This window comes from Suncus etruscus, chromosome 15 (assembly GCF_024139225.1).
Source record: "Suncus etruscus isolate mSunEtr1 chromosome 15, mSunEtr1.pri.cur, whole genome shotgun sequence".
Classification (NCBI taxonomy): domain Eukaryota; kingdom Metazoa; phylum Chordata; class Mammalia; order Eulipotyphla; family Soricidae; genus Suncus; species Suncus etruscus.
Window position 1 is genome coordinate 90,068,375 of NC_064862.1, and position 22,841 is coordinate 90,091,215.

At 53.3% G+C, this 22,841-nt stretch overlaps 2 protein-coding genes and 1 pseudogene across 3 annotated transcripts in view; 1 reads left to right on the forward strand and 2 right to left on the reverse strand.

Moving 5' to 3' along the window:
- Nucleotides 1-911: 911 nt before the first annotated feature.
- Nucleotides 912-12,559, reverse strand: AP1M2 (adaptor related protein complex 1 subunit mu 2). Of its 2 annotated transcripts, none has more exons than XM_049788451.1 (12): nt 12,411-12,559; nt 7,147-7,303; nt 6,914-6,981; nt 6,266-6,396; nt 5,976-6,123; nt 5,211-5,337; nt 4,152-4,294; nt 3,974-4,045; nt 3,418-3,576; nt 1,754-1,879; nt 1,414-1,489; nt 912-1,088 (listed from the first exon to the last, which is right to left on the reverse strand). In XM_049788451.1, exons 1-12 carry the CDS (start codon nt 12,450-12,452, stop codon nt 1,066-1,068), a joined length of 1,272 nt encoding a protein of 423 aa, XP_049644408.1. In that variant the 5' UTR covers nt 12,453-12,559; the 3' UTR covers nt 912-1,065. The 2 variants fall into 2 exon arrangements, with proteins under 2 accessions (XP_049644408.1, XP_049644407.1); XM_049788450.1 differs by having other exon boundaries at nt 4,152-4,300.
- LOC126031998 (uncharacterized) lies at nt 2,614-2,733 on the reverse strand (annotated as a pseudogene).
- Nucleotides 12,560-18,008: 5,449 nt separating the features above from the next.
- The window catches only part of SLC44A2 (solute carrier family 44 member 2), a 40,905-nt gene continuing 36,072 nt past the window's right edge, over nt 18,009-22,841 (forward strand). Inside the window, exon 1 of the mRNA XM_049788466.1 lies at nt 18,009-18,135. Within this exon, the coding sequence (XP_049644423.1) occupies nt 18,105-18,135 (31 nt within the window). The 5' untranslated portion in view covers nt 18,009-18,104. The remainder of the gene's footprint in view (nt 18,136-22,841) is intronic.

Genomic DNA, 22,841 nt, shown 5'->3' on the forward strand with positions numbered 1-22,841 from the left:
GTCGCCTCCTGGTTCCAATTGCTGGTACTGGCCAGGATGGATGTCCCAGCTCCATGATTCAGTCCAGACTTGGTCCCTCCAAATGTCTCATGCGCTAGACGGGTCACAGAAGCGGGAGGTAGAGTGAAATAAAAACAGGTGTAGTGTAAAACTGGTGGGTGGCAAGTCTCTTGGAGAAGGAAAAAGTATGGCAGTGGGCAGGTAGGTCCAGGAGGGCCTCCCGGAGGAGGGGAAGGCATAAATGAGACAAGTGTGCGATTTGAAGAAGGTATGTTAAGACCCTAGGGGCCCCGTTAACACTGGACTTTTACTTTGCACAAAGGGGTTTGGGGGCACCTGTGCCAGGCACCGACTTGTTGGCTCGAAAGCACACCCTAGAGGCCACAAGGGAAATGGCCTGGCAGGGCAAGGAGCTTGGGACTCAGGAGGTGTGGTTGAGCCAGGGGGTGGAGATGAGGAAAAAGGCTGCTTGGGACCCAGACTGCCATCCCCAGTACCCCCAATGCCCAGTTAAGAAGCACATCCAGGGGGCAGAGCAATAGCACATAGGAGAGCAGTGTGTCTTGCACACTGCCGATCCAGGTTTGATCCCTGGCATCCCATAAGGTCCCCCCAATCATCACCAGGAGTAATTCCTGAGCACAGAGGCAGGAATAAGCTCTGAGCACTCCTGGGTGTTGCCTCAACCGCTCCCTAAAATAAAGGAAGCAATGCACTACAGCCAGATTTATCACTTTAATGCCATCTTAAAAGTCAGGATTATAGGGGAAAAGTGGGGTTTTCCTCCCACACTCTCCAAGGTAGATCACAGCAAAAAAAGGCACTTACAAGGGGGGGGCCTCATCCCCTCCTCTGTTACTTCATACTTCATATAAAACAGGAGGGGGTGCCCTGGAGAAGTACATGGACCATCCCCCTTTCCTGATCTCTGGGTAGAATAAAAGGTGCTGGGAACAGCAGTTGCTGAGTTGTGGTGCCCCTCTCATGGACACCCCATTTTCTATCACATGGGCCAGTCATTGCCTGTGGGGCGGAACCCAGGCTCCATTTTTCCATTCCTCCCTTCTAGGTGGTTCGAACTTGATAATCTGTCAGGAAACAGGAAGGGGGAGCTCAGAAATGGGGAGTGGAACTGACCATGCCCCCCCACCAAAATAAACCATGCTCTGCCCCCAAACCTGTGCTTAAGCTCTACAGTTGGTAGTGAAGGAAGAGTTAATACAGGGTAGAAACTACTGTGGGGGATCCAATGGGCTCCCCTATTTCCTTTGTACAGATGGGTAAACTGAGGCACGGGTCCAAATGTCAGGTGGGCTTCAGAAGAAGGTCCCCACTTTCTAGTATGGATGTACCCTGAGACCATCCCTCTACCCCCTTAACCCTGTCGTCATGTTCTCAATGCAGGCTGCTTACCCCCACTTTGGGTAATGTATCGCACCCAGGGCAGTGCCTGGTACCCACTTTTCTCTATGATCTTCATGTAGCGAACCTAGAAAGGCAGGAAGTAGGGGAGGGCAGGGCTGGGGGGAGGGAGACTCGGAGGAGTGGTGGTTCATGGGGGACAGGATCTCAGGGTGGAGATGGGGGAGCACGGGCGGCAGGAGAGAGATGATACCGTCTAAGAGACACGCCAAGGTGTGAGGGCAACATGGGGTAAGAACAGAAGTGGGGATGCCACTCCCCAAAGAGGCAGCTGGCTAGAGAGCCAGGCCAGGAGATGGGGTACAGGGGACCCCATGCCCATGCCTCATACCTGGATCCCAGAGACGGTGAAGTAGGGTATCTCAAACTTGACTCCGATGGGCGGCCGGCCCTCCACTTCCTCTTTCTCCACACTGGGGAGGCCAAAGTGGGCACGCATCAGGTATTCCTTACCACCCTGCAGGGGATGGGGGTGTCAGACAGGCCCTGGGGAGACCCTCAGTGCCCCAGACCATCTCTGAAGCAGCTCCAGGTTAGGACCGGCTCTACCCATTTCTCAGATGTGGAAAATAAAGATCAGGTTCGGCAGAGGCAGCTTAAAGAACCAGAGCTCGGCTCTGCAGGCAGGATTCTGGGGTCCAGCTCGAGCGCCACCAGGGATCACCAGGTCAGGAGCTCTAACCCAGCCCACACCTCGGAGTAACTCAAAACCCAAGAAAAGAGCTAGTGCTATAAGACAGTGGGGAAGGCGCTTGCCATATAGGCGGCTGACCTGGGTTTGATCCCTGAAACCACATTAGGTTCCCCCAAGTCCTTCCAGGAATGATCCCTGAGCACCACCTGTTCTGACCCAAAAGATAATTAAAAGGAAAAAGGAAAGAAAGATGTCTTGAGACTGAAAAGACAGGACAGCAGGGAGGGCGTTCGGTTTGCACAAAGCCAACCTGGGCTCAATCCCTGGTATCCCATTGGGTCCCCTGTGTACTACCAGGAGTGATTTCTGTGTGCAGAGTCAGAAGTAACCCCTCAGCATCACCAGATTTGACACACTCCAATAATAAAGAGGGGCCGGAGTTATAGCATAGTGGTAAAGCGTTTGTCTTGCAGGCGGTCAACCAGGACAAACCCTGGTTCTATTCCTGGCATCCATATGGTCCCCTGAGCCTGCCAGGAGGGATTTCTTTTTTTTTTTTTTGTCCCCCAATTCACAATACAGACTAGGCAAAAAGTCTGGGTTGAGGTGTATATGGGGTGCATTTACTGTACCTCTTTCTATACAGTCAAAGTAAAGAACACAGCCAGGAGGGATTTCTGAACGCAGAACTGGGTATGATACAAAAATCGGAATCGGAGAGATAGCAAGCAGTAGGGCATTCGCCTTGTATGCAGACGATTCAGGGCAGACCCGGGTTTGATTCCCAACATCCCATATGGTCCCCTGAGCCTGCCAGAAGCGATTTCTGGGCACAAGAGAGCTGGGCTTGTCTTGTAGGCACCAGAACCAGATTCATTCCTCCCAAGCATCCTGCCAGAAGTGATCCTTGAGCACAAGGCCAGAAGTCAACCCTGAGCACTATCCCAGGAATCAGTCGTGAGCACAGAGCCAGGAGTCAGTCCTGAGCACAGCCAGTTACATAGCCCCAAAACAAAAAGAAACAAAACAGGGGGCTGAGAGATAGCATGGAGGTAGGGTGTTTGCCTTGCATGCAGGACTGTGGTTCGAGTCCCGGCATCCCATATGGTCCCTGAGCCTGCCAGGAGTAATTTCTGAGCATAGAGCCAGGAGACACCCCTGAGCACTGCTGCCGGGTGTGACCCAAAACCAAAACAAACAAACAAAAAAAACCCAGCAAGCATGGGGCTGTAGGTATCTTTGGTTACTGGCCTGCATCCACTAGGCCCCAGCATCCCCCAAGATTGCCCTAGGTGTGCACAGACGGGGATCCCCAATCTCTGCCTCGCCCCTTCCAGCCCCCTTCATCCTCCCTGACTCACCGGGAATGACTTGATGCTCCAAATGACCACATTCTTCTCGGGCACATACTTAGCGCTGCCCACACTGGTCTTAAAGCGTGGAGAATCGGCGTCACTGGGCACAGGTACACAGATCTCCACGCCGTTGGCTACTGACTGCTTCTTAAACTGGCCCTTGGCCTGGGGGACGGGGCAGAGCAGTTGGGACATGATGTCAGCCCTCTTCCTGGCCCACCCAGGTTCCATCCCTGGCACTGCAATAAAGTGCCAGGCATGAAACATGACCCTGAGCATGGAGCTAGGAGTTGGCCTTGAGCACTGTGAATTGTGTCCCCTAAATCAAAGCCAAGCCATGAGGTATATCTAAGAAATGATACTACAGTGGTAGGGTGTTTTTCTTGCGTGCAGCCGGCTCGGGACCCGAATTCGATTTCTGGCATCCCTTATGGTCCCTTGAGCCTGCCAGGAGCAATTTCTGAGCACAGAGCCAGGAAGAACCCCTGAATGCCGGATGTGGCCCCAAAACAAAAAACAAACAATCCAAGACTAATGAAAAAGTGGGGGGCCTCAGCCTCACCTTCACCATGATCTCCACTCGGCTGTGTGAGAATTTCTCAATGACTGATTCAATCCAGATCAGAGGCTTCACCTGCAGACAAGAAGGAAGAAAGTCCAGGACATCCTAGGGCCAGACCGGGGGTGGGGGGGGGGGGTTCAGGGTCCCCTGCAAAAGGGGAGGGGTGCATGCATCTCACCTGGGTGCTGAGGCGGTAGGACATGAGTTCGAAGTCGCCATCGGGCGGGATGAAGGAGATGGTTCTGTCATTGTCGAACCTCGACAGGCGCACGCACTGATGGAACTTAACATCCTCCAGTTCCACCGACTTGTTCTTACTCCCTGAAACTCGGAGCCCAACATGCGAGGTGGCCCTGTAGTGGGGGGCGCTGCGGGCAGGTTCCATGCCCCTCTACCCTCCCCACGGCGACTCCCCACCACTCCCAGGTCCCATTTCAAGGATGGGGAAAAGAGGAGCTCAGAGGGGTTGAGACACTTGCCCAGAGTTATCCAGCAAGCCAGGGACAGCCCTGGGATGTAAATGTGGGCAATCTGCCACTAACCATGAGGTTATATACTGTCTCCTTCCAGTGGTCCTCAAACTATGGCCCGTGGGCCACATATTGTATTTGTATCTGTTTTGTTTCTTCATTGCAAAATAAGATATATGCAGTAAGCATAAGAATTCGTTCATGGGGCCGGAGAGATAGCATGGAGGTAAGGTGTTTGCCTTTCATGCAGAAGGACGGTGGTTTGAATCCCGGTATCCCATATGGTCCCCCGTGCCTGCCACGGGTGATTTCTGAGCATAGAGCCAGGAGTAACCCCTGAGCGATGCCGGGTGTGACCCAAAAACCAAAAAAAAAAAAAAAAAAAAGAATTCATTCATAAGTTTTGTTTTTACTATAGTCAGACTCTCCAATGGTCTGAGGGACAGTGAACTGGCCCCCTGTTTAAAAAGTTTGAAGACCCCTGCTAGCATTCTGCACTGGAACAGCCATTCCAAGAGGGCAGGGATGCCTCTTGGTTGCCTCCCCTAACAACCCCCCAACAATTCTTCCACCCCCCAAAAGCAAAGCCTTGTTTGCAGGCTTTGAGCACAGACTGCACTACTCGTTCTGGCCAGCAGAGGGCTCGCGAGCGCTTCTTTTCGGGTCCCATTGCTATTGCAATTCCAGCTGCACGGAGAGGAACTTGGGGTTCGCTTTCTTGGGGCTCCACCGCTCTGGATTTTTTTTTTCCCGCCCTGGACTCTTACGGCCAGTGAGTTCGAAGAGCACGCGGTCGTTGAGGCCCAGCCGTAGCTCCGGCATCCCGGATAGAAACACCTTGAGCTTGATGGTACCCACAATCTCGCTCAGCAGGACGCTGCCATTGGCGTTGACCTGGCGGGTGGGTGGGGGCGTGGTCAGAGGAAAGACTCCGCTCCTAGAGACAGATACCACGCCCTTGCCCCGCCCAATCACAGAAACCACGCCCCCAAGTCTAGAAGCCACGCCCCATGTACATCCAGGGACATTGATCTGTGGGTGGGGCGTGGTCAGAAGGAAAGACTCCGCCCCCTAGAGGCAGATACCACGCCCCTGTGTTCAGAAACCCCGCCCCCTGCAGCCAAAGTCCCGTCCTGACTCCACTCAGTTCCAACAGCCAGACACCACACCCCTATGCCGAGATGCTCCGCCCAATTCCAGAGGCCACGCCCATGATGAAAGAAGCCCTGCCCCTTCAGCCAGTTGGTCCGCCCCCTGAGCCCAGAAACCACGCCCCTGTGGACATAAACTCCGCCCCTGACTCCAGACACTGCACCTGTAGCAGATGCCACGCCTCCTCTCCCCGAAGCCCCGCCCTTTCACCGAAGCCCCACAGAAGACTCGCCTTTCCCAAAGCTCCGCCCTCCAACTAGAAGGCACGCCCCTTTCACCAAAACCCCACCCAGAGGACACACCCCTTCCCCGTATCCCCGCCCACACCCAGGCCTTGCCCTGCTTCTGTCTTAGCCTTGGCGCAGGCCTGGGGGCCTCACCAGCAAATTGACGGACTCGATGACGTCGATGAAGACCTCGTTCTTCTTGTACTTGATGCCTTCCGAGCGCCAGGACACGGCGTTGGTCACGGTGGGCGGCACCCGGGACTTGCCCGTCTCTAGCTTGTTGCCCTGTTGGGTGATGTACCTGGAGGAGATGAGGGGGAGGCCTGGCTGGACCCACCAACCCTTCTTCACCCTCCTCCTCCTGCTCCACCTCTTCCCTTCCTTCTCCCCTGTGACCCCCACATGGACCTCGCACCCCCTCACTCACACCCCCTCTCACTCACTCCTGCAGTATCTTGCTGTCCGTGGTCTGGGGGAAGCCGAAGTCCATCAGTTCATCCAGCAGCTCGTAGACGATGACAAAGTTGTCCCGGATACTCTCCTCCTCCAGCTCCTTAAAATACTCGGAGAACACCTGGTGGGCAGCAAAGGGGGGAACATGGAGAGTGAAAAGTAAGACATTCAGAATCCTTCCCTGGACCCTCTCCTCCACGAAATCTTGCTGGACTCCCCTTCCTGGGAAGGAGGTTCTAGCTCCAGCCCAGCATGATCTCCCAAACACCGGTAGAGGTCACTGGAGAGCCGCCAGAAGCGGCTGCTAAACTGCACTGGGTGTGACCCCAAAACCTAGTAAACAAACAGGGGAAAAAAAAAAAAAAGACACCCACAGAGGTGTGACTGGCCTCCCCAGCTCAGAGGGAAACAGGGCAGAGTAACACCTGCACCATGGAACCTAAGCAGAAGGGGACCTCTGTTTTGCACAGAAGACTTCCTGGAAGAGGGGGTGCAGGATCCTGTTTTTGCTTGGTTGGGCTCTCAAAGCATGGGTGGGTTCACTTTCAAGTACTCAGAGGTTACTCTGGGCCAAGACAGCGCCCCAATGGAGGCAGGCAAAGAGGGGTAGACAGATAGGCAAGCCGGTCAGGCCCTACCTCGACGGTCTTGTACAGGAAGGAGTAGACCAAAGAGGCGTTGGCGTTCTTCAGGGTGGTGGCCACCACTGGAGGCAAGGCCCGTTAAGGAATAGGCTCATATTAGGGGTCGCACAAAAGAGGTGCAGCACCTGTACCCCACACCCTCCCCATCACCTCCTTCCCTCGTGTCTAGGGGCCTGTGCTGTGCAGCCCCAGGCCCGGGCTCGCCCTCTCTGGGCCAGGCAGGATACGGTAGAGGTTGCTGTGCTTGATCCACAGAAAGTGGACGCGGCCGTGGCTTAGCAGCGGGGTCAGCGCGCCCTCTTCCTCGCGCTGCACCAGCAGAGGCATGAAATATTCGATTTCACTCATGGGAATGTCGCCTTTGTAGTTGCGGCTGATGAGGGGCTGGAAGGGAGGAGAAGGAGCAGTCACCCCTGTAGCAGGACAGCCCCTGAAGAGGTTGACTGATGGAGGGATGGAGAATGAGGCCCTTTTCTTCCAGCTCGTAGCACGTGTCTGCCACCCTGTCTAGCCCACGGTTCTGAGGTGAAATGGCGGGTAAACAGCTCGCAGACAATCAGGCTCGTGGAAATATTTGCTTTATTCGGATGGACAAATCTGAAGTCCAAAGACTCCGATTCAGTTCCAGCCAGCAAAAGCCTCTCGCCTTCCACAGGCCCTTGCTCTTATAGTCCAGAGTCAGGTCCCACCCAATGGTGGGATCAGATACCAACCAATGGTGGAAGCAGAATCAGGTCCTACCCTAGGGTGGGGGCAGAATGCCAGGTCACATCCTAGGGTAGGGCACAATCACCTAATCAGATTAGGGTGAGCAACATAGTAATCCCCCAAAATATTTACATACACAACAACCCCGGGGTGCATGAAAGAGAAAAGCCCCAGCTCAGATCCTCACCTCCTGAGGGAGCCGGGGCCTGCCTGTATCCAGGGGTCCCCAACTCTGTGAAAGGAGTGCATGGTGAGCCCAGAGAGGGGTGCTCAAAGCTCTTGGGGAGGGAAACCAAGTTAGTGAAAGTATCACAAAGTGGGGGAAAACTGAGCGCAGAGAGGCAGGAAGATGGGGGTCTGGAGGGAAAGGGCACCGGCCTTGTGAAGCACCCACTTCTGCTCCCCCAAATCCGCTCACATATTTTTTGTTTGTTTTTGTTTTGGGGCCACACTCGGCGGTGCTCAGGGGTTCCTCCTGGTTCTTTGCTCATAAATTGCTCCTGGCAGGCTTGGGAGACCATATGGGATGCTAGGGGTTGAACCCGGGTCCATCCAAGTCAGCATCATGCAAGGCAAACGTCCTGCTGCTGAGCTATGGGCCTGGCCCTAATTTTAATTTTATTTAGGAGCCATACCCGGCAAAGCTCAGGGGTTACGGGCCCGGAGAGATAGCACAGCGGCGTTTGCCTTGCAAGCAGCCAATCCAGGACCAAAGGTGGTTGGTTCGAATCCCGGTGTCCCATATGGTCCCCCGTGCCTGCCAGGAGCTATTTCTGAGCAGACAGCCAGGAGTAACCCCTGAGCAATGCTGGGTGTGGCCCAAAAACCAAAAAAAAAAAAAAAAAAAAAAAAAAAGCTCAGGGGTTACTCCTGCGGTGCTCAGGGGACCCTAGGGTTGCTGGGGATCGAACCCAGGTCGTCTGTGTGCAAGGGAAATGCTCTCCCGCTGTAACATCGCTCTGACACTCCTAACATAACAGGATACCACCATCACCACAATGCCACTTGGGGTGTCTGTGACACAAAAATGTGCCATCTGGGGCTCCCCCAAACTGCAACTGAGGATGATCCCTGCTTCTGAAGGGCCACAAGGTCATACAAATACTGCAAGTCGAAGGAACCCCCTGTGACCTCCAGGGGCACCACAACAAAGGGGTAAAGGGGTGTGAAGCCAGCAGTGGAGACTGGAAGCCAGAGGTCAGGGGTACAGTGATGGGAAATTGAAGTAAAATATTAACAACGGGCCGAGCCAGAGCACAGCCAAAGGGCGCTGGTCTTGCACGTGGCTGACCTGGGTTGGATCCCCCACATTCCATAGGGTCTCCTGAGCACTAGCAGGATGCAGAATCTGAATACAGAGCAAGAAGGAAGGAACACCTGAGCCTAATTGGATGTGACCCAAAAACCAAAACCAAACAAAAATACTAATAATACAGTGTTAATGAGTGAGAGAAGTAGAATGCCTGTCTTGAATATAGGCAGGGGGTGGGGGAGGAGGGAGAAGGGGGGCATTGATGGTGGGAAGGTTGCACTAGTGAAGGGGGGGTTCTTTTTATGACTGAAACACAACTACCAACATGTTTGTAATCATGGTGCTTAAATAAAGATATTATTTTAAAAAATACTAATAATAGGGAGCCAGAGCGATAATTTGCCTTGTACTTGGACAACCTGGGACAGACCCAGGTTCAATCCTTGGCATCCCATAGGGTCCCCCGAGCCTGCCAAGAGTGATTTATTTTTTCCATCCTTCCTTCCTTCCTTCCTTCCTTCCTTCCTTCCTTCCTTCCTTCCTTCCTTCCTTCCTTCCTTCCTTCCTTCCTTCCTTCCTTTGTTTTTGAGCCACCCCCAATTACTCTCAGGAGTTACTCCTGGCTATGTGTGTTGGGTTACTTCTTATTTACCCAAAACAAAGATCATCCCTGGTTTCTTTGTATGTTTGTTTATAACTTGGATTTTTTCCCAAACAGAGATTGTCTTACTTGTAAACCTGGGTGGGTTTACTGCCCCACTCAGGGGTGGTCAATAAAAATGGTACTCAATAAAAACAGTAGTTCTGGCAGGCAGGGGGCCATGCCTTACTAGGTAGAAGACTGCCAGACTACACGTGTTTCACCCTTAGCCTGGTCTGGATTATTTCTTGTATGACCCTGATTCAGACCTGGGCTTAGAGATGTGTGGGGTGATTTTAGAAATGGTGCTCAATGGGGCCCGGAGAGATAGCACAGTGGTGTTGGCCTTGCAAGCAGCCGATCCAGAACCAAAGGTGGTTGGTTCGAATCCCGGTGTCCCATATGGTCCCCCGTGCCTGCCAGGAGCTATTTCTGAGCAGACAGCCAGGAGTAACCCCTGAGCAATGCCGGGTGTGGCCCAAAAAAACAAACAAAAAACAAACAAACAAACAAAAAAAAGAAATGGTGCTCAAACCTTGGACTGACTTGAACCCTGGACCCATGACGAAGAACGATGGTAAGTGTCAATTGTGATATGACCCTTTGGTGGATTCTCACCATGACAGTCCCCTCGAGCTGGACTGAATGTGCTGTGCCTTTCACTGAACCATGGCTGAACATGGCTCCTTCCCAGTGATGAGGAGTTCTAGATCTAAAGACCTTCCCAGAACAGATAATTTGTCATTTACAAATGGCACTAAACCAGAGATACCCCCATCTCTCAAGAACGATAAGCCAACTACTGTCTATACTGTCAGACACTGAAAACGGCTCAACCAAAGATGCTCAGAAATCCCTCCTGGCTTGGGGGATCATATGGAATGCCGGGGATCAAACCCAGGTCTGTCCTGGGTCAGCCGCGTGCAAGGCAAACCCCCTCCGCTGTGCTATTGCTCCAGCCCCTCCAGGAGTGATCTTTTTTTTTTTTTTTTTTGGGCCACACCCGGCATTGCTCAGGGGTTACTCCTGGCTGTCTGCTCAGAAATAGCTCCTGGCAGGCACGGGGGACCATATGGGACACCGGGATTCGAACCAACCACCTTAGGTCCTGGATCGGCTGCTTGCAAGGCAAACGCCATTGTGCTATATCTCTGGTCCCCAGGAGTGATTTTTAAGCGCAGAGCTAGGAGTAACCCCTACATGCCGCCAGGTCCAAATATCAAAGAAACAAACAAAATACTAATAATAAAGGCCAGAAAGATAGTACAGAGAGTAAAGCACTGGCTTTGCAAGAAGCCATGTGAGTTCTAAACCCAGCATCACAGCAGGCCCTCCGAGCCCTGAGCATTGCTGGGTGTAGCCCCAAAATCAAGCTAATAATCAGAAATAAATTCCCCCCAAAAAATGGTGGGACAGGAGATGGACCAAGTGTTAAAGCGCAGCCCTGCCAGGCTCGAGGATCCAAATTTAATCCCTGGTATCACCATCCGCCCAGCACCTCTGGGAGTGACCCAGGCTCCCCAGCACAAGGTGAATAAAATAATGTAATAATGAGGTGCTGAAGCGATAGCACTGCAGTAGGGTGTTTGCCCTGAGCCTGCCAGGAGCCATTTTTGAGTGTAGAGCCAGGAATAACCCCTGAGTGCCACCTGGTGTGGCCCAAAAACAAAAACAAAATAAAATTTAAAAATTAATAATGGGGTTGGAGGGATAGCACAGCGGAAAGTGCATAGGCCTTGCACATGGCCAACCTGGGTTCAATCTTCGGCATCCCCTCAGTTCCCCCAAGCCTGCTAGGAGTAATTTCTGAGCACAGAGCCAGGAGGAACCCCTAATTGCAGCTGGGTGTAGTTCCCCCACAAAAAAAAATAAATAAAAACAAACGAACAATGATGTAATTACAGGGCAGGCTGGGAAATCATCCTGACCACATTGTTTTGTCCATAACGGGAAAGCCCAGGGATGGTTCCAGGGTTCCAACTCCTGCCTGCAAAGTCACTGCTCCAGGGCTATTGCAGGGACCTGGGCCTGGGGGTGAAGCTCTGAAGTAGGGGTGTGTGTCTCCCCGTGTCCAGTGGGGCAAAAGCCCAACCAGGGGGCCAGAGCTATAGGAAATCGGGGAAGGCTCTTCTAGCCTTGCATGTGGCTGACCTGGTTTCCATCCCCACATCCTGAGTGAGCCCCGCCAGGAGTCAACTCTGGGCACTGCTGATTGTGCCCCCCCCACAAAAATTAATAAAAGAAACAAATCCAACACCCAACATCTCTGCTCTGGCCTAAGGCTGAGTATGTACAAATCACTGAGTCAGCAAGAAGCTGCAGGAGGGGTAAGAAAGGGGGAAAAAATCAGGATCCCCCAAATTCCACACCCCGATGCCCAGTTCTGCAGGGTCAACTCTGCTATTTCTGCTCCTCCTCCTCCTGGAGCACCTCGCTCAGCGCCCCAGGGCACCCCACAAGCATCCTGGGACCTGAGCTCTCCGGGCTGAGTTTGGACTGTCCCGGGGTGCTCAGATGAGCCGATAGGATGGCAGTTGCAGGAAGGGGTGCTGGGGTGACCCCGAAATGCTCACAGTGTGCAAGAGAAAGAATGATGCCCTGGAAGGAAAAAGTGAGGCCACGGGCTGGATCCCCAGGGGTAGGCGCCCAGTGGACATTCTTTGGGGGGGTATGGATCTGGCCCCCCATTTTTGAGGGAGAGAGAAACTGAGGCTCTTCTAGGCCCAGCCTATCCCCACAAGGGCCTGAGACCCCGAAATTGGACACCATCAGATGAGGGGGTGTAGGGGTCCCGTGGGAAACCGTGGGGATGGGGCAGGGTCCTGCACCCCGCACCCCAGGGCTCCCCAACAGGGAAGTTAGGTTTTGGAGGGGGCCGCGCCCCACCTCACCTTGCCCTTCACGTCCAGGATAAACACGGCCGAGGCGGACATGGTGGTGGTGGCCTGGCAGGGAGGTGACAGCGGCGCCGCTTCCTTCTTCCTGCGGAAGCCCAGCACAGGTGAGCGCCCAGGTGAGCTCTTAAAGGGGAGGCGGCCAGGTGAGCGCGCCGTCGGCCGACACAAAAGGCGCCGCCCAGGGGTGGGGGGACGGGACGGGGCTCCCGAGGGTGCAATCCGCCCCGCCCACTGCCTTGACCCGCCAGGGCGGAAGGGCGGAGACCCCAAGCCAAGCTCACACCCAGGGGTTGGGATCTCTTCAGTCTGTCCCTAAATCTGCCCTTTCTATCCATCCCTATAGCCTCCTGCGTGCTTGTACCATTCATCCATCCCAGACGTTCTTCCCCCAGCGTTCTTCCTTCCTTCTATATGTCTCTATGCCTGCCTGCTGTCCTTTAGGCATTGCCTGTCCAAGCTAACAAACAGGCTACCCTCTGTTTATCTAGCCATCCATCCATCTACCCATCCAGCCATTCATCCTTTCAGCCATCTCATCTACCCCATCTACCTTCCATCTACCCATTCACCCCATCCATCCTCCCCATGCACCATCCCATTCATCCATCCACCCCATTCACCCATCCATTCAACCATCTACCCCACGCACCCATTCATCCATCCATCCATCCACCCCACCCACCCATCTATCCACCCCATCCTCACATCCATCCATCCACCCCATGTACCCACCCATCCATCCATCCACCCCATCCACCCACCCATCCATCCATCCACCCCATCCACCCACCCATCTACCTATCCACTCATCCATTCTTCCATCCACCCATGCACCTATCCATTCATCCATCCACCCCATCTACCTTCCATCTACCCATTCACCCATCCATCCACCCCATGCACCCACCCATTCACCCATCCACCCCATTAACCCATCCATTCATCCATCCACCCCATGTACCCATCCATCTACCCACCTACTCATCCATCCACTCCATCCACACATCCATCCATCCACTCCATTCATCCATCCACCCCATGCACCCACTCATTCATCCATCCACCCCATCCTCTCACCCATCTACCTATCCACTCATCCATCCTTCCATCCACCCAATCCACCTATCCATTCATTCATCCACCTCATTTATCCATCCATCCTCCCCGTCCAACCACCCATTCATCCATCCACCCATCCATCCATCTATCCATCCATCCATCCATCCACCCATCCATTCACCCATGCACCCATCTGTCCATCCATCATCCCATCTACCCATCCATCCTTCCTTCCATCTACCCATTCACCCCATCCATCCACCGCATCCACCCACTCATCTATCCACCCCATCCATCCATCCATCCAACCATCCATTCACCCATGCACCCATCTGTCCATCCATCATCCCATCTCCCATCCATCCTTCCTTCCATCTACCCATTCACCCCATCCATCCACCGCATCCACCCACTCATCCATCCACCCCATCCATCCATCTATCCATCCAACCATCCATTCACCCATATACCCCTCTGTCCATCCATCATCCCATCCACCTATCCATCCTTCCTTCCATTCTACTCATTCACCCCGTCCATCCACCCCATCCACCCTTCCATCTATCCTTCCCTTCTTCCATCCATCCTTCCACCCATCTGTCCAACTACCATACATCTATTCATTCATCCATCCACCCTTCTTCCTTCCTTCCTCCCCTGTGGTTCCTCTTTCCCCACATGTATGTGACCCTAACAGGCAGGGACTCAGCACTCTCCATGTCCATCTCCCAGTGCCCAGCAGGGCTGTTCAATTCACTCATTCATACAAGAAATATTTCTGATGAAATTCAGCAACTCTTGCCTTGCACATAGCTGACCCAAATTCAATCCCTAACACCACAGTCCCTGAGTCTGCCAGGAATTATCCCTGAGCAAAGAGCCATTAAGTCCTGAGCACTGCTGAGTGTGGCCCCGAGCCTATTTTCCTGTATTTAAGGTGCTTATACACACCTGGCTGCAAGGGGGGTAAGATGTGTGTGTCAGAACCCCTTCTGGGAGTGTAGGGGGTTCCCAAGCCCAAGACCTATCAAGCACCAATGAGCTGAGGTTGGTGTGCAACTGCAACCCAACACAACAGGTCTGCAAACCTTAAATTTACAAGGTGGGGCAGAGGGCATTAGCCAACCAAGTCTCCTTCCGATCCTCAAAACACAATGCAGTATCGTGGTCTGTGCCCCAAAGTGGGGGAGCAGCCCTCCCTTCTCTCTCGGAAAAGATCTCCCCACAAGGCTGGGGACTGCAATCAGTCACATCACAGCATCTCAGAGTCCCCACCAGGGCCCCCTTTCCGGCAGCCCGGAGATGTTTTTTGGGGACGTAAACAGAACCCAAGCGCCTGTCTGGGCCTGGTGCCCTGGAATCTGAAACTCAAGGCCTGTTTGGCTGAAAAATTCATGAGCCCAAAGCTGCAAAGGATGAGAGAACAGAGAGACTCTCTGTGCCCCTCATCGCCCTGCCTGGGGGCACCCCCACACCCTACATCCCTTCCCTCCCTAGGGGCCAGGCCCTGCCCCAGTTCCTCCTCCAACCTCCCAGCCCTGAAGAATTACCCCTCCCAGGGCCCTGCCTAGGGCACCTCTTCTTTTCACTTTCAGTCTCTCCCTATAAGCCTGAGCCATAGAACAGCAGGTAGGGCGTTTGCTTCGATCCTTGGTATCCCAAATATCCCCCAAGCACCACCAGATATAATTCCTGAGCACAGATCCAGGAGTCAGCTTTGAGCACTGCTGAGAGTGGCCAACAGATAAAAAAAAACCTCTCTGAGACTCATCCTTTTTTGCCCTCCTTGGCTCCCCTTTGTCTCTTCCCAGGGCTGCTGCAACCCCAGCTGACCACTTTCCACCTTTGACCTCCTCACCCCAGACACTCTGACTTCTCTGTTTTCACTTCCTGTCTTGACTTTTTTTTTTTCTCTCACAACACTTTCCTCCTTTCTGTGCTTCCTCCAGAGTCAGTGTTTGGCTCACCTCCTCTATGAAGTCCTTTCTGATTTGCCACTTTAGGTCGGGGTCAGAGGTCCTTCTTTTTTTTTTTTTTTTTTTACCTTTTTTATTCTTTTTTTTGGGGGGGGCACACCCGGTGACGCTCAGGGGTTACTCCTGGCTATGCGCTCGCTCAGAAGTCACTCCTGGCTTGGGGGGACCATATGGGACGACGGGGGATCTCAAATTGCGGTCCGACCTAGGCTAGCGAACCGCAGTCTGTCCTAGGCTAGCGCAGGCAAGGCAGGCAACTTACCTCTAGTGCCACAGCGCCGGCCCCCAGAGGTCCTTCTTTGACAGCTGTGATAAGTCTTAGATACTTTTTCTTTTCTTTTTTTTTTAACACCCCTGATTTCTGTGGTTGTGGTTATAATTCTCTCTCTCTCTCTCTCTCTCTCTCTCTCTCTCTCTCTCTCTCTCTCTCTCTCACACACACACACACACACACACACACACACACACACACACACACACACACGCCTGGTTCCTACATGCAAGTCACACATGGCTGACCTGGATTCATCCCCAAGGCCACCTATGGGTCCGTAATCCCTGCCGAAGTGATCCCTGAGCACAGATGGGTTTGACTCCCAATTAAAACAAAACAAAACAAGGGGGCTGGAGTGATAGCACAGTGGTAGGGCATTTGCCTTGCACACTGTTGACCTGGGACAGATCTGAGTTCAATCCCCAGCATCCTATATGATCCCCTGAGCCTGCCAGGAGCAATTCCTGAGCACAGAGCCAGGAGCAACCCCTGAGTGCCGCTGGGTGTATCCCCCAAAAATAAAACAAAAACAAAAGAATTAAACACATGTCCAGCCTTTGTGCCCCATGTCCCTTGACACCCCAGCTGTTATTTATTCTATTCTATTCTATTTATTATTATTATTACTTTATGGCTTTGAGCCACACCCAGTTGTGCTCATGACTTATTCCTGGCTCTGTGCTAGGGGAAGATTGCTGGTGGGACTCTGTGCAGTGCTGGATATGGAACTGGATATGGAACTGGATGTGATCCCTTGACCATGTAACCCCTCCCCCGAACAACAACAACAAAAAAAGGTTGGGGAGGGAATGCCAAGACTCAGGAAGTAACTACAAGAGAGCAGTAGCCTTATACACCTAAGGTCCTGGGTTCCATACAGCAAAAGAAAGAAAATTGCAAGTAGTTGCACCAGTTTGAAATCTCAGCTGAAGTTGGTTTCTTATCCCTTTTTGTGGTGAATGCATTTAGCAATGTTGTGTCTCCTGCAAAGTTACTCCACCTGACCAGAGGGGTCATACCAGGGGCCTGCCAAGGCTACCTACAGCAGTGTCCAGGGGACCATGTGATGCCCAGATCCTAGCTCAGGGCCTGGTACCTGCAAGGCCCAAACTACTCGCTCCACTTTTCCCAGGGTCCCTTCTCTGGATCAACAGTTTGCTGTGCATCTTCTGTGTTTTTTTGTTTTGTTTTGTTTTGGGGTCGACCCGGCAGTGCTCAGGGGTTCCTCCTGGCTCTACTCAGAAATTGCTCCTGGCAGGCTCAGGAGACCATATGGGATGCCGGGATTCAAATCACCGTCCTTCTGCATGCAAGACAAATGCCCTGCCTCCATGCTATCTCTCCGGCCCCAACTGTTTTTTGTTTGTTTTGTTTTGTTTTAGTTTTTATTTTTTCTGTAGTGCTGAGTTCCAGCTCAGCAAACTATGTAACTGATCTCTCCAGGAAACAGGGTCAGGAACCACAGCACCACCCTTTACTTGATGAGGAAAAATCAATCAGATCAATAATAATAATTAAAAAAAAAGTTTTCGGGCCCGGAGAGATAGCACAGCGGTGTTTGCCTTGCAAGCAGCCGATCCAGGACCAAAGGTGGTTGGTTCAAATCCCGGTGTCCCATATGTGCCTGCCAGGAGCTATTTCTGAGCAGACAGCCAGGAGTAACCCCTGAGCACCAATGGGTGTGGCCCAAAAAAACAAAACAAAACAACAACAACAACAAAACAGTTTTCGTGATTTCTGAGCGCAGAACCAGGAGTAACCCTAGAGCGACACTGGGTGTGGCCTAAAAACAACAACAACAACAACAACAACAACAAAGCAAAAACAAATTATTTTGCCGCTGGGTACCCAAATGGTGTCAGGATCTAGCGGATGATGATGGATTCAATGGAATGATGGGGGACCTGAGCAACAACAGTACAGCAGGAGGGCCTTTGCTTGCAAGCAGCAGACCTGGCTTCCATCCCTGACACCCCATAGTGTTCCCCCTAAGCCCTGCCAGGCGTGATCCCTGAATGCAAAGACAGTAAGGAGCCCAGAGCAACGTGGCTCATGAAGCAAAAAAAAGAAACCAAAAACCCAAACAAACCATAAAACCCCAAAAAGTGGAAGGATGAGAGATTGCAGCCCTAATTCTCCAGGCAGGCGGAACTGGGAGCCCCGCCTGGGAAACAAAGGTTAGAGACACACCCACCCGCGACCAGACCACGCCCCCATAGACCACGCCCCCGCTCAACTCGAGCTCCTATTGGAGGAGGGCGTGGGGGCGTGACCCGAGGGCGTGGCCAGGCCCGGGGCGGGTCGCTGCACCCGCCAAGCCTCCCGGCCGCCGGGGCTGGGGTCGCGCTGCCTCGGTTTCCCCTTCCCGCCGCCGCCAGCATGGACGACGAGCGCAAGGACGGAGCCTACGGTAGGGGACCCCGACTGCTGAGTTTGGGGGTGCAGGGTCTGGGGGGAGGGGAGCCCTGAGATCGTAAACACACGCGCTGCAGCTGTGATCGTCCTGGGGGCGCAGAGAATGGGGGTGTCGGGGGTCGCCCCGGGTGCACAGCTCGGGGCCCGTAAGGCCCAAGCCGCCTCCGGAAGACCCCTGCACCCCGTTTCTCCCCACCCCACCCCGCAGTGTTCTCTCCGGGCTGATGCACACGGCGCATGCTCCCTCCACCCGGGAGGACCCGTTATCTGGGCGTCTCAGACGCCAGGCGGGGGAGGGGAGGCGCCTGGCGGGAGCTGGGGACCTCAGCAGAGTCCCCCCGACTTATTAAGCAGCTGCTCAGATCCCCCTCCTCCTGCTCACCCCCCACCATGCAAGCACACAGCACCCACAAACACAAGCCCAGGGCCTGGGCTTTGGTCCAGATGGAGAAACTGAGGCAGAGCAAGGGTGGGGGAATGGGAGCCCATAGAGTCTCTGGCCTAACCCACCCCCTCCACTTTTCCCACACACCCCCAGGAGACTGGAAGGGCGGAAATCGGGGCGCCTCCGGTGAGGGGGCAGGAAGGAGGCCGGAAATAATTGAGAAACTTTCCTCCCCCCCCCCCAAGCCTTTTGCCAGCAACTGGGGTACCCGGTTTCTAGGTTTCTATTTCTCCTCTCCGGAGAGGGAGAGAAGTGGGTTGGGGCTAGACCCCCCCCAAGCTCTAACAACCTCTGTGGGCGCTCCTGCCCCTCAGCTTCCCCCGAATCTGGGCACCCCACCTTGTGGTCCATCCGTGGTTCCCAAGGGGAGAGGAGAGGCTGGCCTCAGTGGGTTTCTCTTCTCCTTTAGGGGTCCCCCCTGAGAGGTGCAGAATACAGGGCCCCAGCAGGTGGCCGTGCTGTGGGGTTACATACCCCCAGACCTCCTGTGAGGTAACTCCAACTTCCTGGAAACTGGGGGAGAGAGTGTTGAGGAGGGGGCCCGCCGGAAACCACTTGCAAATTATTCAGAAAAACACAGTGAACCAAGAAAGCTCTTCCTTCCCTTCCAGGCACTGTGGTGCCCTAGACAGACAGAGGGAGGAGGGGGGACCCTCCTTGTTCTTTCTAGAGCTACTTTACTAGTCCTTCCTCCATTCCCCTTCCACATGCAGGGCCCCTTTGCTGCTGAGACTGGGTTTACAGACCTGACCTGTGGCCCGATGCTAAATGCTGTGCATCCCTTGGGAGTAATTGGTGGTCTCTGAGCTGGAAATCTCAACCCAGGGTCTTGGGGCACATCCCTGAGGAATCCAGGGTGCCCTTGAGGTCCTGCTGGGGTGGGAGGTGGACAGTGATGGGATTCAGAAGACCTGGAAGGTGGATAAGCTGGAATCAGTCTGATCCTAGGATTCGGGGTGGGGGGCTTGTCCTGCCGGACTTAGGGGCCAGATCTGAATTGGGGGTATTTTGCTGAGTACCAAGATCTATCTGGACACTTAGAGCAGCAGGAACAAGGCTTGAGAACAGGAAGAGATGAGAGCACAGTGGATAGGGCGTTTACGTTACATGTGACTGACCGGGTTTGATCCCTGGCATCCCATATGGTTCCCTGAGCCTGCCAGGAGTGGTTTTTGAGCATAGAGCCTGGAGGAACCTCTGCATGCCACTGGGTGTGACCCAGAAACCACCTAACAAATACAGCAGGTGTTTGTAATGGGGGGAGTGGTAGGACAGGAGTTTGTGTAAGTAAGTGTGAATGTGTGTGTGTTTGTGTGTCTGAGACTGAACGCATGAGTGTGCTTGTATGTGTGTTTGTGGAGATGTGTGACTGCACCTGTGAATGAGTGTGAAGTGTGGGTGTATGACTATGTGGTGCTGTGGTTTTGGGGGTGGGAAGAAGGGGGCACAGCCAGCCCTGGGCTGAACCTGTAGTCGTGGGAAAATACAAAACACAACCGAGGGCCCAGGAAGGACACTTGAGTAATCGCTCCCAGACCGGATGCTCTGGCCTTGTTCTCAGGCCCCCTACAGGGGCCCCCCAGCACCCCCAGGAGTGATTCCTGAGCACAGAGCTGGGAGTCCTCCCTGAGTATCGCTTTTGGGTGAGCATGAAAGGAATCTAATGCTATGGGGGTGAGGACCAGAATTGGCCGAATGTAAACCAAGTGCCTTAACCCCCCACACACCCCCCCACCCCGCCTGCTCTCTACAGCCCTTATAAAATCCAGCTGGGTCTCTGCAGCCAGGCCCTTATCTCCTCCTTCAGAAGGGCCATCAGGCTTGCATTTGTGAAGTCTGAGTTTTTTGGGGAATGAGTTTCTGCCTTAGTTGGTCCCTGATCATCAGAATCAAGAACCTGGGGTTCCCTGGCTCCCTGTCAGGTTCTTGCCAGAAAATGGAGTGGGAGACAGTAGCCCACAAATACTTCTGTTGCACCCACAGACATTTCTGGAGATGTAGAGCCAGAAAAAGAGATTCCATGTGGTTCAGACTTAGGCTACCTGGTCCTATGTGGTAGTGTTTTGTTATTTTTGTTTGTTTTTGTTGGGGCCACTTCCGGCAGCACTCGGGTTACTCCTGGCTCTAAGCTCAGAAATCTCTCCTGCTAGGCTTGAGGGACCATATGGGATGCCGGGGATCCAACCTGGCTCTGTCCCAGGTCAGTTGCATGCAAGGCAAACTTCCTATCCCTATGCTATCACTCTGGCCTGTCAGTAGTTTTAATACTTATTTTTGGGGCTGGAGAGATAGCACAGAGGTAGGGCATTTGCCTTGCATGCAGAACGGTGATTCGAATCCCGGCATCCCATTTGGTCCCCCGAGCCTGCCAGGAGCGATTTCTGAGCGTAGAGCCAGGCGTAACCCTTGAACGCTGCTGGGTGTGACCCCAAAACAACAACAACAAAATTATTATTTTTAGTTGGGTGTTCAAGCCATCGCAGGCGGTGCTCAGGGTGGACTCCTGACTCTGTGCTCAACTATAATGCTGGGTGGTGTGCCAGGAATTGAACCTGGGTCAGCCTTGTAGGAGGCCAGCGCCTTCCCCCCTGTTCTGTCTCCATAGCGCCTCCTGCTGGTAGTTTTAACCTTTCATACCCCCTCACCCCATCCCCATCTGCCATGCTGAATCTGTACAGTGGGTTGGGGTCTGCAGTCTTGGGGTGTGGGTTTTCTGAGTTGAGGCTCCCCTATCTGCTGTCCAGAACTCTTATGTGTCTGGAGAAAGGTTGCAGTCCCAAGGGAAATCAGGCAATAATGGCTCTGGGGATTGACAGATGCCAGCAAACGTGCCACTTTCCACCCTTGGCACGAGTGATGGAAACAAAGAGTTTTCCATGGAACTTGAATGCAGGGGGACAGGGAAGCAGGGTGGGGAGGAAGAAGGGCCATTGTTTACTTTGTTGTTGCTTTTCGTTTTAGAGTCACAGCCAGGCTGACTCCTGGCTCTGCACTCAGGACTTCTTCCTGGTGGGGCTCAGGGGACTCAAATGGGGTGCCCAGGATCAAACCCAGGTGGGCCTTGTACAAAGCAAGCACCCTCCTGGCTGACCTATAGTTCTGCTTGACAAAGCCAGTTCTGGGGCTGGAGAAATAGCATGGAGGTAGGGCGCTTGCCTTATATGCAGAAGGATGGTGGTTCGAATCCCGGCATGCCATATGGTTCCCCAAGTCTGCCAGGAGCGATTTCTGAGCGTTAAGCCAGGAATAACCCCTGAGCGCTGATGAGTGTGACCTAAAAAACAAAAAACAAACAAACAAACAAAAAAAAAGAAAGAAAAAGCTAGTTCTGGGGTCAAAGCAATAACACAGTGGCATAGCGTTGCCTTGCACTTGGACAACCTGGGACTGACCCAGTTCGATTCCCGGCACCCCATATAGTTTCACGAGCCTGCTAGGAGCGTTCTGAGCACAGAGCCAAGAGTAACCCCTGAGCACTGCCGGGTGTGGCCCCCAAATACATTTAAAAAAAAAAAAAGCCAGTTTTGGGCCAGGAAACTGATTTAAGTGGTATAGCACATGCCTTGCTGGCACTATGGCACTATGGACTCTGCCACTGTGGACAGTCAGGAATTAACAGAATTAACAGGAATTAGCAGAGAAGGAGCACACAGGATTAAAACCCTTGCCTTGGGCGGTAGGGCATTTGCCTTGTAGGCTGCCAACCCTGGAAAGACCTGGGTTAGATCCCAGGCATCCCATATGGTCCCCCAGCTTGCCAGGAGAGATTTCTGAGCACAGAGTAAGCCCCGAGAGTTGCCGGTGTGGCCAACACACACACACACACACACATACACACACACACACACACACACACACACACACACAAGCAAAAAATAGCACGCACACACACAAAAACAAAAAAGTGGTAGGGCATTGGCCTTGCATGTGGCCAACCTGGGATGGACCTGGGTTCAATCCTCGGCATCCCATAGGGTCCCCCAAGCCTGCCAGGAGCGACCTCTGAGCTCAGAGCCAGGAGTAACCCCTAAGTGTTGCCAAGTATGGCCCAAAAACCAAAAGGAAAAAAAAAGCACTTTCCTTGCATGGGTTAACCCTGTTTGATACCTGGCACTGCAGAGGATTCCTGGAGCAAGTCTAGGAGTGAGCTCTGAGCACAGAGCCAGGTGTAAGCCCCGAGAACCATAGGACATGGCCACAGAATTAAATAAAACAAGATAAAACGAATAAGGGTTTAATGGAGAGTTCTTGTAATT